The sequence below is a fragment of the Pleurodeles waltl genome, chromosome 3_1, assembly GCF_031143425.1.
Source record: "Pleurodeles waltl isolate 20211129_DDA chromosome 3_1, aPleWal1.hap1.20221129, whole genome shotgun sequence".
Taxonomy (NCBI): Eukaryota; Metazoa; Chordata; class Amphibia; order Caudata; family Salamandridae; genus Pleurodeles; species Pleurodeles waltl.
Genome location: NC_090440.1, coordinates 1,950,359,065 through 1,950,378,118, shown reverse-complemented (window position 1 = coordinate 1,950,378,118; position 19,054 = coordinate 1,950,359,065). Strand labels below are relative to the sequence as shown.

General features: G+C 43.0%; 1 protein-coding gene across 2 annotated transcripts in view; it reads right to left on the bottom strand.

Moving 5' to 3' along the window:
- Positions 1–17,511, bottom strand: part of SSH2 (slingshot protein phosphatase 2) — a 506,736-nt gene extending 489,225 nt beyond the window's left edge. The window contains exon 1 of one of the 2 annotated variants that reach the window (XM_069226266.1): positions 17,310–17,511. In XM_069226266.1, the coding sequence (XP_069082367.1) occupies positions 17,310–17,372 (63 nt within the window). In that variant the 5' untranslated portion in view covers positions 17,373–17,511. The remainder of the gene's footprint in view (positions 1–17,309) is intronic. The other variant, XM_069226264.1, reaches the window with a different exon arrangement.
- Between the last annotated feature and the right edge of the window lie 1,543 nt (positions 17,512–19,054).

Sequence of the window (19,054 nt, the reverse complement as noted above, 5' to 3'; positions counted from 1 at the left end):
GTGTATGTACACAAAATCCGGACATCCCTAAGGGGTGTGGAATTGAATAAAAGATCTACTTGCCCATGGACAGGTTGCTTTATAGATCTACTTGCCCTGTAAAAAAAAATAAAAAAAGAAGAATCCACTTGTCCCTTTGGTGCCACGTAGTACGGCGACAAATTATGGCAGCAATTTCATTATATAAGAGTTCTGACTATAGCCTCTCTGATTATGCCCGGGCTCATACTATAGTAGGATTTTAATACTAGCAATTGCCTTACATTGCCATATTTCTGCGAAATCTACATACTGGGGCTGGAGGTAGTGGTAACTAATAGTTTTAGGGTTGGAATGCCTTTTAGAGTCTGTGCAACCCTACTAACTTCCATGTTTTAGGGGTTTTCACCAACTCTTCCTTGATCTTTTCCCATATTAAGAAAGGCTGGAAATTTACTTCTGACAAGGGCAGAAGTAAAATTTCTTCCAGGGTTGGGAATAAAGAGGTTGGAGGGAAAGTGAACTTGTAAACGCTCAACAGATTTTCGCATGAGAAAATCTACACATACATATTTGCTCATACTAAAATGCAGTTCACAAATATTTTATAGGAGTATGATTTCCTGCCCTAATTCTGTAAATTCTTTTTAGTTGATGAAAGAGGTAAATCTGCACTAATGCAAGGACATATACCATGGGTGCACTTTTGTGACTTTCTTTAGGGATTGGGCCCCTAATTAGGTCTGGCATTAAGCAAGACCTTTTATTTTTAATAAATCTCTCTCTATTGACTAGCTTCACTGTGAATAACAGCATTCTGCCCTTTCACAAGGAGCATATGGTGCACAAATTTCCATTCAGTGCCAAGAAAGTTGTGATAGTTGTGGTAATTTGCGCTTTGTGAGAACAAAAAATATTTTCTTTTTAATAGAAATGTTTTTATTGCTTTTGCAAAACAAACAATAATAACAGTTGCTTTGTTCTGCTCAGGTTGATAAGCAAAACGATCCATTCTGGTAATATGGTCCGAGGTCCAGTTCTAATCATTTTCCCACAAATTACAGCAAACGTGATATCAATGTTTTGCTAAACCATCAGTCCGTGGTATTCCCACCTTTTGGAATTTTAGGGGGAACAAAAAATATTTAAATTTTTGTCAATGTCTGTTATAATGTTGAGGGTCCAACAGCTCCCATAACTATAAAGTTGTACAAAATACCATGTCAAAACAAGCACGCATTGACGAAAGCGAAAGGCTGACCGCCAATGTCAGAACTTTTGGCTTTTCCAATGTTTGTTTACTTTCATGTTTTTCATACTCCTGCTGAAATTTGTTACCAGATTTTCTGTTATGAATATTTTTTGGAAATACCAGCATGCATCAACACATTTTACTAAATGATGCTTCAAAGAAGTATTACCTAAAATTCCACAGTAGTTTAGCAAAATGTTTTTTTCCTAGTTGCATTTTTTTGTGAACAATTTATTTTGAAAGCAAAGAATCATCAATCTTGCTTTCATGCATCTTCAAATATTTGCTTGTCAGAGAGCATTATGGAAGCATTATACATAGCCTCATATTGTTAAACTTTGCAAATGTGTATACATTTTTATACTGGAACCACTGTCAGTAGTGCAGTCCGATGCTTACAACATTTCCTTATAGCACTCTCCCTAGTAATAAAGGCTTTGCATTAATGAAACATAAATAAAAGTTTGAATAGCATTAACATATGAACACAAATATTACCTCGACAGCAGACAATGCCCTTCCTTGGTCCATAATGTACTGTAAACTGGCAGCCAAAGGGTTTGTGCTACAGGGGGTTGGGCCTACTTGTCCCAAGGACAAAACAGACATGAACAATTGTTCTCCTTGACACCAAACAATGAGTTGTGGGCGTCAGGCTACAGGAATTTCACATCCCTGTCTTAGTAGTAGAGATGAACCCAATGACCATCATCCACCACTATGGTCCACCCCTCTGCTTCAAGTAGAGGGGTGGACCATAGTGGGGATGTCAACGGTGTACAAGAGAAGACACTCCTCGGATCCCACGAACGGCTCCTGTGTCTCGGTACACTTGTGCCAGTCACCCTCTAGCTACAATTCCCTGCACTGAGAGCCAAAAACAACAAATAACCTGCCCCAGGCTAGTAAGGACCCAATGGTAATTTTCTTTTCATATGTACAGGTGGCATCTGAGATACTGAGCGCTGTTCAGTGGTAACCTCAAGTTTACCCCACTGGTCACCAAAGAAACCTTGGACCACCAGACCTGTAAATGAATCATCTGCAATCATTACATTTCACACTGAAAACAGACTAGTCACAAGCCAACTCATGGTTCTCCAACTACATGCGGCAAAAGAAATATAAAAAAAAAAAGACAACTAAGGAACTGTCACAACACTCAACTCCATACTTACAGCTAACAGTCCTCTTTAATTAAGTATCAAGTATATAAACAGGTAAATCTCAGAACTAATCTCTGAAGGGGACAAACCTTCCAATGAACTGGTCAGCAACGTCTGCCCAAATTACTTCCTCTGTGGTCCCATTAGAAAAATTCTGAAACTACCTAATGACATGCCCTGATCATAAGTGTAGCAATTTCAATCTCAAACTTCCATCACGTAATATACCATTCAATGAATGGACCTCAAAGCCCATCTTCTGGATTACTCCTTTTCTTGAGTTGTGATCCTGACATCTGTAATTTCAATTTTTTCATCCTAGTTCAATGCTGAACACCGCTTATCAGTGCTTCACCCTCCCAGAAGATGGACCATGTCTTTGTGGCTCCTTTGCTGTAAAATCTCAATGGTGGCTGCCCCAATGTGGTCACATTTTAAACAATTTTGGCTTTCCATGCACAGTGAAGGTCTTGAGACCACTGCCATGAGTCAGTTTTCCTCTCACTTGGATATACTTACATTTTGACTGCCTTCCATTTAGCTTCTGCCCACAGCAGGAAATGAAGACTTTCTAATGGACTTTAAGGTTATGTAATTTTACCACTACAGTGCACTTGTGTGCCATGAGGTTTTTCTTGGCTCTCGGAATAGCTTGGGAATGTAGTCAACAAGGAACTTACCCAAAATTGAAAAACAACCAAGTTTTATGTTTTTTTGCAAAAAGAATGATGTTCTGGAACAAGTCTGAGTTCAAAGCTTGTTCACCATCAACTGCTCACTAGCTGCCGCCACCTTCCCAAACGACTGGAAACACGCCGGGATCAACACCCTCCTCAAGAAACCCTCGACAGACCCCACTGACCTCAAAAACTTCAGGCCCATCTCCCTACTTCCATTTCCTATGAAAGTCATTGAAAAAGCAGTCAACAGCAAACTGACCACGTTTTTACAACACCACAACATCCTCAATATCTCCCAATCTGGATTCAGGTCAAACTACAGCACCGAAACAGCCCTCCTAGCTGCAACAGATGACATCCGCTTGCTATTGGAGAAGGGAGAGACTGCGGCTCTCATCCTACTTGACCTCTCTGCAGCTTTCGACACAGTCTCCCATCACACCCTGATAAGAAGCCTCCACAAATCCGGCATCAGAGACCAGGATCTTGACTGGATCCAATCCTTCCTCTCTGGCAGAACGCAACAAGTAAGACTCGCCCCCTTCCTTGCAGATCCCACACCCACCACTTGCGGAGTGCCCCAGGGATCCTCCTTCAGCCCCACGCTGTTCAACGTCTACATGGCCCCGCTAGCCACCCTAGTCAGAAGCTACGGAATAAACATCCTCTCCTACACCGACAATGCCCAACTCATTCTCTCCCTCTCCAACGAACCCGACAAGGCCAGACACAACTTCCACAAAGGCATGAAAGCAGTCGCCAACTGGATGAGAGACAGTTGCCTTCAACTCAACACAAACAAGACACAAGTACTCATCATGGGCCCTCAACCCAATGCATGGAGCGACTCCTTGTGGCCACCCATCCTCTGAAACCCCTCCACCCCCGCCAGCCAAGCCCGCAACCTCAGAATCATCCTGGACCCCAACCTCAGCATGAACCATCAAACAACTCAGTCACCTCCTCCTGCTTCCGCACCCTCCACCTCCTACGCAAGACCTTCAAATGGATCCCCCACGAACATAGAAAGACCATCACACACGCCCTCATCACCAGCAGACTGGACTACGGCAACGCACTCTACACCGGAATCAACAAAAAACTCACCTGCAAATTGCAAAACATCCAGAATGCCGCCGCCAGACTGATCCTTGACCTACATCGACACTGTCACATCTCGCAACACCTACGTACACTGCACTGGCTCCCCATAGAGAAAAGACTCACCTTCAAGATCCTCACCCACGCAGACAAAGCCCTCCACAACACCGGACCAGACTACCCGAACCAGCGACTCAACTTCCACATACCCCAGAGGGCCCAACGCTCAGTCCATCTCTCTCTTGCAAAGGTGCCCCGCACCAGGAAAACCAGAACAGGAGGACGCTCCTTCTCCTACCGCTCAGCCACCGCCTGGAACGCCCTACCCATCCACATCAGACAAACCACCTCCGTCCCCAGCTTCACAAAGGAACAGAAGACATGGCTTTTTTAAGCCACCTTACCGGTACACGCTACACTCCCCCCCTCCCCCCCCCAAGTGCCTTGAGATCCTAACGGGTGAGTAGCTGCTCTTTACAAACACTGATTGATTGACTGATTGATTGACTGAAAGCAAGAGGACAGCAGAAGAGTCAGGGAAAGAACTGAAAATGAGTTTCTAACCATAGCACTGCTTTCTGAAATCTCAACATAATAGGCAAGCACTGAAGAGACGACGTGAAATTCTTCAGATCCCGTGATCAGTGTGTCTCAAACTGCCCATATAATATGTAGACAATTCAAACCATTAGCGAATTCAGTACACCAGGAGAGAGGCAGACAGTGCAGCTTCCCTACAAGTTTCGTTTCTCAAGCCAACACAGCTGCTAGTAAAGTCCTCTGAGTACTTCAGTGAGTGGATTTGAGGGACAAGGGCCCCTCAAACTTCTGACACTGGCTCCACAGGATCGATTGGGACTGCTGATAAGGACAGGAGGTTCCGAGATTACCCAGAAGGGTATTCAAGCTAAAAGGGCAAACAGCTGGAGAGAAGTAACCCAGGATGGTGCACGTGTAGGTTTAATGACAGATTGAGGTTATAGTTAGTAGACCAGAGTACTTGTGTCAGAGAGTAGTATAACAAGCATTTTCAATGCAACGGGGCTTGCATTTGCTCGAGTTGGAGCTATTTGCGTTGTAAACTCCTAACCTAACTTTTCTTGCCACACAAATTAAAAGAAAATAAACACAGCGCGATCGCGCTATGTAAAATGCAGCGCGATCGTGCTGCGGGGAAAATCAACAGATAAAGTAGTCCAGAAACCAGGCTAAAAACATCAAGCATCGTTCTATAGTTTACCGGTGCTGTGTAGGCAGGCTAAACACCGGAAAAGGCATGACGTATGCATGCCTTTCACAAATGAAAGCAAGCAGATTTTAAAGAGCAAGCCCAGGAACCAATGAAAGAGACTGACGTGACCTGGGTGTGGTTTGAAGCCCAAAGAGAGATTACTTCATGGACTGAGCGCTTTGCGCTCGCCCATAAAAAGGAGGACCATGAGGAAAAAGCTGTCAGTCAGTCAATTAAAAAACAAAGTGATAGGTTTGAAGTGGGATCTGGAGTTCCAGAGAAGCATTCAGCATGTTGCTGGTAGTGGGATTTTGGAAGATTTAACAGTACTTGTATGACAAATTTGACCACTTCGTTGATATGAAGAGATAGTATTTTGGAGACCGGTCAACAACCTTTCACAACATTCCAACATGTGGTACTATGTGCCTCTGAGGTGCTAAATGGGAGGCAAGGGTGGATTTTCCACTTACTGGGCAGACAGAAACTCGCTATTGTAGCAAATATGAACAATTCAGTGTGCATCTTGGAATCAAATAATACCCATTGTTTCTTGCCAAAGGAAAACAGGTAACACATCTAGGGTACAAATTGCTGGAGATAGAAGATAAAGGTTAGAAGAATAGGAAATATAGGATTCTAATTTTTATTGCTGCCATGCTAAAATGACAGAATCCCTTTCAAGGGCACAGCAAACTGAGTACTAAAAGGTAGCATGCATAAAAATAAAAGCATGCACAATTCAATCATAATTCGCTGTTGCTCATTTTCCACAGTGGGCAACAACATTAAGGGGATGAGAGCAGGCACACATCTGTGGTTAAATATGTGATTTCAGTCATGTCACTGAAGAGCACGTTTAGGAGGCATGAGGCTCTTACCGCAGTTTCAGTTCATGCGGAAGGCGGCATCATGACAGTACTCGACTTACTGGATTGGTTTTAGCAAAGGGGTTTAATTTATTACATATACCTCTGTTTCTGTGGGGGCTTTGTGAAAGCCGCATAAGCATTTGAATGGCAGAAATCAATTCGTACATACGGCGTAGACATCCCTTGGTGTACTTCTATGGAGTGGAGTGCCTCGAGCATACGCAAAATCTCACAGCTTTTTTAACATCTAAGTAAAACTACAGGGACCAATGATATTTAAAAAGGAGATAGTCATTCAACAGTAGGCAAACAATAAAGTGTCAATTGGTGATACTACTAAGCTGAAATCCTTAGTACACAAGCTTGAAAACATCGATGGCCCAATTGTCATTGAAACTAAAACCAGTCAAAGGCAAATTTCAACTGCTTTACATTGGGCAGAACAACATCTATTAATTTAAAAATTCCTAACTGGACTTTTCGTGCCACATAAATTCAAAATGAAAAGTTGACATAAGTGAGCCAATTCAAATTGCCACAGCAGCCATGAGCACGAAGGAAAGGCACAAATGGAAAAAGAAGTTTGCTCACAGTCAAACGCATCGGCAAAAGTGCAATTATGCCTGTAACAGGGTCGATGGCCATGGCGGTAACAAAACTGCCCCAAGGAGGGACAAATGCAAAGCATTTATCAATTAAAAACATTGATTTTTGAAAGGCAATCCCACGAACGAGTGATAGTAATGGGCGTACGGTGGGTGTGGTTAAAAGCACACAGACAGATTACAACAGGCCAGGGCGCTTGCACACTCGGCCTAAAAATGGGCTGGAAACTACAAAACAGTATGTGAATCATACCAAAACTAAAGCCAGAACAAAATCCTTACCGTTCACTCACCTGAATCCGCACGACCACATTTATCTATTTATTAAAGTAGCATCAAAAAACATTTTAACAAGAAAGACTATGCACAATAACAGTTGAACAGAAATTGCAAAGTAGTCACTATATATACACATACATATGATTGATAGCGAGGAGAGCCACTTAAACATGAGGTGATCCCAGAGAGAGCTCTTGAAAGGGGATGGCACAGAGATGAGCACAGTTCTGCAGGGACAGAGTTCTAGTACAGGGGAACTTGAAATAGCACATATAAGTTTTAAAGTGATCAGAAAATATAGGTTGTGTGAGTCCAGGTTACGAGCTGGGGCCTATCTGTTGATGACTGAGAACTGGTTGCCTGGCCTGGTTCCGCTACTGTTGGATGCGTCTAATATACGCACGCTTCCGGGTTCTGAGGCAGCACTGAGATTCTAAGGCAGCACTGCCCAACTGTTTGTGGGCATGCTGGTTTTCTTTATTGGACCTCTGTATTGAGTGTAAACAATTTCAATTAAGATTCAATGCAATGGCGGGCGCTTCAATTATTAATGGTCTTGCCCTGCCGCCTCCTCAGACGCTGGTTGCCATGACCATACTTGGGGGGCACGTAATGTTGTCCTGGCTTCATTTGTATTCCAAGCAATAGTGCTCAATTATGTTCCTGCTGACGGACGAGTCAGTGCTCAGAATTGCTGAATTGAAGAGACTTTTGTGTAACCAATGCCCGGATACAGATCAAATGGGGTCTTGGTTATTTAACCACCTGTGTGTATACCTTAGGCATAAACTTCATGTCCGGATGATGATCCCAATATTCATGTAAAGGGGATCGAAACATAATCAATTGTACTTTGACTCTCAAAGAGAAATTAATGAAATAGTAGGAGCAACAGAACTGTAAAGTTGTGACTTTGGTTGTATGTATATACTTTGGGGTCACATGTGAGATGCCCGAGTCCCTACAACTGGGTTTTGCTTTCTAAAGTTGCTTTGTTTCCCCACAATATTGCTTTTATTTTGTTTGAAATAAAGTATGTTTTACTGTTCATGTCTCATAGACCTCATCGTAGCTTTATGTTATATTTCATTTGAAAAATGTTTTATTCTACGAGACCCTTTGGTCTTTTCAAAATACTTACCCCGGGTCCCCTAACTACCTGTGGGCTGTCCCTTGTTTGTTCTTAAACAGTTCTCACACTAAAGGCAATCTTTGGCGGAGCAGTGAGATTAGAAACGGAAGACAAAAACAGCAATCACACAATATCAATAATTATCTTCAGCGACGCCTGCCAAATACATTACAAAGCTAGACAACCCAGCACCTTGCATACCTTAAATACAAACTGATTATCTTAGAGGCACACACAATGTGAGAAGCAAATCCCACAGCATCTCGGATATTTTAAAACTGAAAACATTATGCTGTGTTCCCAGATGATACAAGGATTAACAAGTTATTGCAAGATTGGTCTTAACTTTCCTATTTTTCAAAAGAGCCTTATAAATGCATCTGTTCAAAACCTTTTTATTCTTTACAGCTGACCTTGCTAAATTGTTTCCGTTTATACTTTCCTTAAATATTTTAGATTAAAGGCCCTTTAGCGTCACTATGGAAAAACTATTAGAGTGTATTATTCCTGAGGTGAACAACCTGGCAAGAAGTATCCTGATTCATAACATATTACATTGCCAAAGGAGTCCATCATTCCCAATGCGTGGACGGTGAAGCATCCGTTAAGTGCAGTAGAGACACGTTGATAACTCTCGCCTCAAGACCCTCACTGGAGATTTGCTGCATTCTAAAAATGTTAGATTGATTGATAACTCTGATGCTTAAGGCATTTCCATGTTAGATACCACGTAAAAGTCTTCTGTTATGATCATTTTAGTCCTTACACCATTTCCATTTCTCTAGCCGTAAATAACACAGAGTATCTCCCACACACATCCACAACACTACAGGCACAGTTAGAGCCGGCCTTTGCACCCAGGGCGAAACAAGCTTGGCGCCATTCCCATTCATCCTCCTTAACTATCTGCTTATTAGAAAACATGGAAGGGGTAGAGGATGGGTAAAGGGGGCAAAAGAAAGGAGAGCGAAGACAGGAAAAGCAGTCAAAATGCTTAGATAGGCACCAGAAGCCTCCAGGAACAGTGTTTAAATACACTTTCATTTGGACCCACCCAAGAAAAAGATGGCTGCACCCCTCAAACCTCTGCATCCAGGGCCCAGCTCGTACATGCTAAAGGCCAGCCCTGGATACAGCGCAGTCATGGACTGGGTTTGCTGTAGCTCTGTACAATCTCCTTGTCCCATTGTGTGTATCCCTGACTGCCCTTTTGGTGCTTGACGTATTTACTCCATTTCTCGTGCCGCTGTCCTTTTTCCCTCCCTCACCTTAGTGTCACCTTCTACTTCCTTTCCCCCTTACTGCCTGCTCACTTATAACCACCCACCTCTTGTCAGTGTCTCATTCCACCTCTACCCTTAACAGCCCAGGCCCCGACCGCTCCTGCTAGGGTGACTAGAACTCAGGGAGCAATCGGAATGGACAGTGGCCGAGCATGAGCGTCAGTCTGCACAGATATTTCTGTCTCCTGGCTGCACCAGATACTGAGGCACAAGGGATGGTCCGTGTGAGTAAATGTGCACTAATGCTACCCAGGGCTGACTTTAACACTGGAAACGCCCAGTGCAACAATCTTTGTTGAAGCACCCCCACAAAAGAAAAAAAAAAGAAAAAAAAAAAACGTATTTTCCATGAATTCCCTCATTACCAAACTCCACCAGTGCCCCTCATCTCTCCATAGGTCCTCTCTCGCATGCATTTCTATTTGTTTTATAGTGCTACTCATACCAGTGTAGGGCGTCAGAGCACTCTACATCACACACACATTATAAAGAGCCAATGATTCATACATGCGTAAATCAATCTGTAGCAGTGCTTGAAATGGAAAAATAGAAGTGCAGGTACTCTGTACCAGAGTACCTGCTTGTTTCTGAGAAGTGCCGGTACTCTGCAATTAAAAGTATTACATTCCTTTTTAGAAGAGCAGGTACTCTCCCTCTCAAAATAAAAAACTGCTGGTACTCAGTACCGGACCATTGAAAGCACAGGTCTATAGGAAAAGTTAGGATAATGAAAGACTCGGGAAAAACATAATGTTCCAACCCATACCATGCCCTTCGCATGCAACTTTTTTGATGCGATTTTAGGGTAGTAACTTGAAATGCAAGTAACAAAAGGATCTGTTATAAAAGCAGTAACATAACGAAAAATCCACATAAAATACAGTTTGGTGATTTCTGTGGTATATGTTTTTTGCAGCCGGCGTCTTATCCCTCTGCGCTAACTTCAGATGAGTGGAAACTGCCACTAGATAAAACTCTGATCTCTCTCCAGCAGAAACATCAATCACCAGAGTTAGCTGGAGATTTTTATTGTTGCCTGAAAACGTCTGGACACACAAGGAACTCTGCAGTGTGCTTTTTGGATCCCTGTGAAACACCCGCTCACCTGAGGCCAGCGCCAGGTGCAGCTGCAGTGGTCACGCCCTAGAGCTGGCCTTGCAGCTACCCATACTGTAACGTGGCTGCAGATGTTAAAGAAGCTTGCGCTGCTGACGTCCTTGGCCTGCGCCTTTGTTTGTGAAGCTACATTAAAAACTTGTCATTCCACACTATCCAAAATGACTGCCCTTGCCAGCGAATAAAAAAAAAATCTGCATTTTACATACTAAAGCACACTCATGCATATAAGTGACGTTTACGATAAACAGATTAAGAAAATAAATAAATCAGAGAGTAAGAGAAGTGGTGTTGATTGTTTAGGTGAAAATAAATAAACATGCACTTTTCTCACTGAAGCAATGTTGCTGCATTCGACAGTATTAAAAATGAGCCAGTCTGCATTTCATTTGGACTGTTTTTAATATGTAGATGTCTATTCCTGGTACATAAGGACTGTTGAAGGCTTTTGATAAACTATTCGCAAAACAGAGTTATAACAAGCTGGGAGAAATAATCCTGATAAACATATATAAAAGTATGTCTGTTTACTCTAGAGCATCATTTCGACGTATTTAAAGGTAAATGTAAAGTAAAGCGGTCTTCCTGACCTGCTCTCTTAATGTAGTGTACGACTATGGATCAAACGCAATTATTTTTTTTACATGCCAATATCATCACTACTACACCCTTAAAGCCGGTCGTACATGAGTAACAGTACTTCAATTCAAAACATTCTTACAACTGGTCATGTGTGAATAACAGTACTTCAACCCAAAACACCCTTAAATCCGGTCATTTTTAAATAACAGTTCTTCCTTCTAAAACACCCTTGAAGCCGGTCACATGTGAATAGCAATCCTTCAATCCAAAACACCCTTAAAGCCGATCATATGTGAACAACAGTAATTTGCCCCAAAAACACCACTAAAGCCGATCATATGTGAATAACAGTATTTCAATCCAAAACACCCTTAAAGTCAGTAATACGTGACTAACAGTACTTCAACCTAAAACACCTTTAAATCCGGCCAGATGTAAATAACAGTTCCTCAATCCAAAGCACCCTTAAAGCTGGTCATATGTGAATTCAGACAAGACGGAGATCCTCGCAATCGGCTCTACCCTCTTCGCCTGGAACAACACATGGTGGCCTACCACCCTGAGAGACGCCCCCACTCCCATGACTATGCACGCAATCTGGGCATCATCCTGGACTCCTCGCTGTCCATGACCCACCAAGTCAACGCCATCTTGTTGTCATGCTTCCACACCCTTCGACTTCTTCAAAACATCTTCAAGAGGATCCCCACCAAGACGAGGAGGATAGTCACCCACCCACTTGTCAGTAGCAAACTGGACTATGGCAACGCACTCTATTTCGGCATCAGAAAGAACTGCAATCAACACTACAAAGAATCCAGAATGCAGCAGCCAGGCTCATCCTGGATATCCTCCGACACAGCCACATCTCCCCCCACCTCAAAGACCTAGGCTCCCAGTCAACAAACGCATCACCCACAAGCTTCTGACACACACCTACAAGGCACTACACAGCATAGGACTGGCCTACCTCATCCACCACCTCACTTTCTACACATCCAACAGACAACTCTGATCTTCCCAGCTTGCCCTCACAGCCATTCCCAGAATCCAAAAAAGCAGGTCCTTCTTCTACCTCGCTGCCCGGACATGGAACATGCTAGCTCTCAAACTCAGGCAGACCGCATCACTGAAGCAGTTCAGGAAGTACCTCAAGACCTGGCTATTTAACTGAGCAGCACGCCTGCAACAGCGTTGTGATAAGCCGCTCTATAGAAGTATTGATTGATTGACAGTTCTTCATACTAAAACACCCTTTAAGCCAGTCACATGTGAATAACAGTTCTTCAAAGCATACAACAACCTTATAGCTTACCACGTACGAATAACAGTGCTTCCACTCAAAACACTCTTAAAACCGGTCACATGTAAACAATAGAAGTTCAATGCACACACAATATGTACGATCATATGTGACTAACAGTACTTCAAAACAAAAACACCCTCAAACCCCAGCCAAACTCACCTCGCTTTGAAGCACCCAAATGAGCAGCTTTGTAACTGCTGAGAACAGAGACCTTCTTAACAGGTGTCCATATCTATCAAATGTATAACCTATAGTGGAAAGACTTAACAGATGTGAATAAAGTGAAAAAGTTATGGCAATCCTTGAGCCTACCTACATTTGCTTGAACTCACATAGTCCCCACTAACGATCACATCAAACGCTATCAAGGGATTCTACCACAAAGAAACGAGAGCTAGGTGTATGAATGGTTTAATTGAAACCAAAAGACATACCAATAAGCAGTGGATTAATCAATACCCTTGGGTTCCGCAGCAACGTGCTGCCTGGCGTAAAGCGCTTCAAAGCCTCATAAGGGGTAGGAAGCGATATATAAAACCAATTACACAGCACGCCCAATAAGGAATGTGTAAAAAACCCTGGCCATGCTGCTTCAGTAAGCAGAGCGCGCAACACCTCAAATCAACTTATGGTTCAAAGTCAGGACAGCGGCAGGAGGCCTTTTCTTTCTCTCCAGAGCACGTTCACTCAACTGCAGTCGGGGTGAATGGAAACAACCCCACGGGGAACTAGCCAGCCGGCCGGCCGACAGCAGATGGACAGCAATCGCAGGGGCTGCGGCCGTCCACCGTAAGGCATCAATAGCAAGCACACGCACCAATAAAACTATTCAAAGCTAGGGAGTGAATGGGCACGAGGAGGGAGGGCTGCTCTCCCTGCTGAAGCACACACAGCAATAACCATTAGAGCCGCTCTGCGTGGAATCAGTGGGATCTTATTTCCTATGCGCGGGAATGGGAGGCACCAAACCACAGCCCAGGATAGAAATAGCAACAAAAATACATGTTTCCTCTGAAGTATACATACAGAAATGTGTTTTCAAATCTATATCAATCAACTGAATACAAATCTGAAGGGGCTCCAAGGCAATAAAAACATACGGTGAGGTGCATTCCATGTACAGGAAAGAAGTGCAAGTTTAAAATGCAGTACAATGGCGATAGAAGATTAACCTCTCGATCGAGAACGTTTAACGAGTTTTAGGCAGGGTGGAAGTTTATATTCTTTTAATGTTCAAATGACAGAAAATCCAGCTTCCAAACGTAGTAAATAAAACATAACAATAAAATAAGGTAAAATCAAATTAAAGATTTACTAAACAGAAATACTATCCGAACATGAGGCCCTAGTTATTTTTGTCCTGATAATGTAACAAATCGTTGAGATCAGGAAAAGCTGCATTAGATTATAGAAGACCCTTGCCAGAACCAAAGAAAACCCCTGCATGTTACAGACGTTACAGAGAGACCCGCATAGGCTGATTATATCCGATCAAACAGTGGCATGCTGAATCTGATACAATCAAAGTCCAGAGAGTAGGTCCGATCCATCAGGGCCTGGAAATGAAAATCAGATCCATACAGACCCAGACAGGGAAAATAACAGCATTTCAGATAAGTGCAATAAAATCAAGGAACTAACCAAACCCTGGCCAGCCAATCAAGCATTTCAAGGTAAATCAGATTTATTAAGAACAGGAGCTGAGTTCAGATGTGCGGAATTCCTATTGCCAAAGGCCCAGAACGTATGGTTTGGGGTCAAGGAAAACACGTTTCCATGTATATTTCTTCCACTGAACAAGTAGGCCCAAACCCCTGCAGCACAAACCCTTTGGCCAGCTTACAGTACCTCAGTATAGATCTTTGAAAAAGGACTTGCTGGCCCGAGTGGTAAGATTTGAATCCATAGCTATACGTTGCTCACAGTTGTGTATGTGATCCATTAATACGTACATCTTTACTTTAGGAAGAGCGTCTAAGTAAATGCAGTGAGTTGTACGCTCCGCTTGCACCATCGACAGTGGTTCCAGTATAAAAATGAGTACACGTATTGGAGTTCAAAATAAAATGTACATTAAAAGTGTGCAACTCGGGGAAATTGTTTTGTTAAACTACTGTGCAAGTTTACATATTCTTCTGAGGCATCATGTAGCACAAATCATTTGGGGTTTGCCAATTATTAAAAAATATTAATAATAGAAAATTTATGTAAAACCATTATGGGCAACATAAAAATAAATCGGGGCCCAATTCTTACATAACGTCACACAAGTGCACTTGCAGACATATGTACTCACACCTCAGCAGAAGTACAACCTTCAGGAATTCATTAGAGTTTACAGAAGTAGGCCTGGAACTTTTGCTATTCCCATTTTCACATATTTGCTAATGCGAAAATCTACTAAGCCAATGCAAATTCACTTTCCTTACACCAGACGTTTGTCTATTTTGGAAAAGGTTGTACTCCTGCCCTTGCCAGGAATACATTTCCAAACGTTTCCAGTATGGAAGACTTTGGAAAGGAGTTAGTGAATTCCCTTAAGCATGTACTTTTGTGGGAGATGACTGACCCACTAGGCAATCCAAACATGGAGCTCTCACTTCCTTGTCTAAATGTTCTGTATGTAGATTTACAGAAAGGAGATTAAATCACAGCTTTTCTAGAATTCTAACCTTGGTGTAGTGTAATGTAAGTCCTGATATAATTGAAGGGTCTATTTTCAGAGCTATGATATAGTGAGGAGGCTGCCATAATCTGTCACCTCATTGCATGGCACCAAAACGGACAAGTCAATTTCTTTATAGGGTAAGTACATTTCACAAGCATCCTGTCCCTTGGACAAGTGGATATTTTATAAAATTTTACACCTTGTGAGCTTCACTCAGCCAACACTTGAAAACGCAACCAGGGGATTAAGAGCTGGCGCCACTGTATGCTTACACCACGCATCAATGGAAAGGTAAAGCTCAGACTTCACTGATGTGCTATGAATTAAGAGGAGACCAGCAGGCAGACACAGTTAACATCGCTGATAGAACCATTTCAATTAATAAGCCCGTCCCTTCTCCCAACTTGCCAATATATGAAGACCTCACCCCATTTAGACACTAAATAGCAAACGCTACACTCATCCCTTCAATCGCTTTAAGATAGGCCTAACTCAGCTCTCAGTTAAAGCAGAGTACATGGCTGTGCCATTTTCCATCCCCAATAGAATGGCAGGCAGACTTTGATCCTCAACGGACACTGCCTGATGTGTCCAGCGCTCACCTGAATGCTTATTAAATGGCAAACACTGTTCTCTTGGCTATAACAGGGCCTGCTCTCATAAGCGTGCCTCAACAACTGGCAGGTTCTGCTCTTTACCCATTGCTCAATATATTATATTATATTATATTATATTATATTATATGGCAGGTTCACTCATATTCTTCTCTGAGGATAATAACGTACTCTTAACAACAAAGCATATTACTGTATTGGCTCTAATTTCATCTACACTCAATGCAAAGCGCACCTTACTCAGTCCCTTTTCAGCAAAAATGCAGCAGTTCGCAACCTGATGTATATAGATCGATGTATGACAGGACTGTCCTAATTTGAGCAGCTTAATAAATATGGTTACCCCTGCGCTCAACCACAAATCAATATAAGGCAGACAATGGTACCAAATCCACTGGACAATATGCATCAGGTGCAGCTCTCGCCTCTAGTGCCAAATCTATGCTAATTTCAAATCTCCTCGGTAGCTTAATGTATCACATAGCTGGTTCCCATCCGAAAGCCCAATAGATATATAATATTTTAATAAATATGCTTTAAGCTTTCACATCGAATTCTTTTACGTTTTTACATCATGCTTTATCTCAAATAAATACAATTCTCACACACCCACCCCTAGCTAGCTAATATATAACTGTTGACTAAAACAACAAGCATTAATAGTATAATTAACTTCATTATAAAAAATAGAATTATTATAATTAACAATGACCTTCCGTATGCAGCTATTCAGATTACTTAGTACAAAAACGGTTTACTATCTGGGACAGCTTTTCTTTAATATTGATGTAACTAAGGCATGTAACTTTTGTGTACGTGCTTTACTTCGCGGGCATTACATCAGCCAAATGTTCTGGCATAGCTCTACACACAAACATCATTCAGAGCCATGGGTCTCACATGGCACTATCCTACCCATCTGGCACAAAGAGCTTTTAAATTGCCCATGGATAATTATGTGGCTAGGTTCTGTTGTCACGGGTCCTCCTGATGATTATTCTGCAGGTCCACCATCAGGAAGTTACATTTGAGTCAGTGGCTGTCGGCTCCCCTATACGCAGATCTCTATCATCCAAGCAGTTTAATGACTCAATATTTGGGAGCAGAGGTTAATATGCCAACTCTTCGAAATATTAAGTTCTATGTGTCTCTGGATGATCAGAGTATGTATACACAGTGAAGCCAAAAGCCGCAGATTTCAATATATAGCTGACAATTGACAGCGTGAGTTCTATATGCTGAAATGACTTGGCGACTAGATCTCCGAGACCCAAAGTATGTGAACAAATCAATATCTGGGAGCCTGGGTTCCCATGTAACCTCCAACCCAAATTTCGCCCGATGGAGTAAGGATCATTATATAGCAGAGCCATCTCCTCGCATGCATGTCTCTATGGATCAGTATGTGACAGGTCGACGCATGCGTACTACCCTCGGACTCACCGACACGCAGGGGCTGGAGGTGGTGCTGGGGGTGGGCGACCTCTGCACGGTGACCAGAGCCATGTGTCTATGTGCGACGGGGCATTCTCCGGGGGCGGGCCCTTTCCTCTCTCCGTTTCTCCCCTTGGCTCCCTACTGCCACCCCCGGGAGCTCCGCCACCGCTCCGCCGACCCTCTGCCGGTTGACAATTAGAGCATATACTGCGCACGCGCTGCTTCAGCTGCTGTCAGCCTGTGCGCGAGCCCTGCCGCCTACCACGCCCACTGAATGGTCGCGCGCCCAGAATCGCCACGGCCCCATGAAGGAGACGGTAAACGACTGGACACCACAACGACTGAGACGAAAGCAAACTCTTACTAACATCCCTGGGATATTGTAAGAAGTCCAGTTTCTCAGGTGCACCCATCCACACACTCTTGCTATAGGACGGTACATTTTTCATTGAAAACGAAGGCCCAACCCCTGTTCCATTTAAGCCACGCCCCACTCTCGAGCTCTCGGAAGCTACAGCTCTTGCACGAAGCGACTTCAAAACACTCCCTCCACAAGCATTAGTAAAACGGTACCAGACCCACTTCCTGCCGCGCCTAACATTGAAACCACCGTTTTTGAGGCTGAGCTAGAACGCTAACCTCACATACGGGATGTACATGTACTCGGCGCCATGCTTCTGGGCAAATCAGCTTTGTAATCTTTATCCTTACAAAGACTGATCAGAAATCGTTAAAGTAATTTCTATCTATAAAATATGTTTTAAACAGCAGATTCTGTCAGAGTTTTTATAGTTATGCAATCTCTACCTTGTACAGGTTCTGTTATAATGGGCTCTCTTATGAACTCCTTTTTTCAAATAATGCGAAATGTCCTAGCTAACGTGAAGGAAAGTTTCAGTTCTATTAAGGACACGGAGGCGAGGATTATGCAGACCTTTCTTCACTCTGTAAGTACAGCAGGTTCAAAGTTCAACAAAAACAAAACTGAACCACAAGTCCCATAAGCGTTGCCATGACGACCGTAGAACACCAGCTCCATTAACATAGTATAAAATGTCCATCGCACGTCATATCCCCCTCTACTTCACTGTGAAGGGACCGTCACCTCTTCACGTGGCCGTTCCCTCTGCTCCTATAAGAAACATATCAGTGTAAGTCATGAAGCCACAAACAAAAATATATAAACAGGCAAGACTGTCCTGAATCACTGTACGCAAAACTGCAGTTAAGAGAAACAACAATGGAACATTGTCAGATCACCAATCACTACATAAGAGCATGAAAATATCAGTACTATAAATAACAATCTGTACATGAGCATGCATAAAATAACAAAAATACCACCATCGTAGCGAATCCAAACCATAGCTTCTGGGTGGGTAGTACACGGAATACGTGTAGGGAGGGATAATCCTCGCCACGTGTCCTTAATAGAATTGAAAGTTTCCTTTGCGTTAGCTAGGAAATTTTGCATTCTATGGCAGGACCGTAGGCGAGGATTATGCAAGTTCAAAGCTTACTCACCACCAAGGAAGCCGCTTCATGGATCGGTTTGAAGTAAAATCTTTTAAAAACCGACTCCGAGGACTAATCCGCCGCATTCATGATGTCCTCCAACCTACCGCCAACGTGGACCGTTTTGGAGGCCATGGCCCCCCTTGTCGAATGGGCGCCAAAAGCACGTATGTCAATACCTGCTTCTGCTAGGATCCAGCGGACCCATCGCGCAATGGTAGGGGAAGAGACCGTTT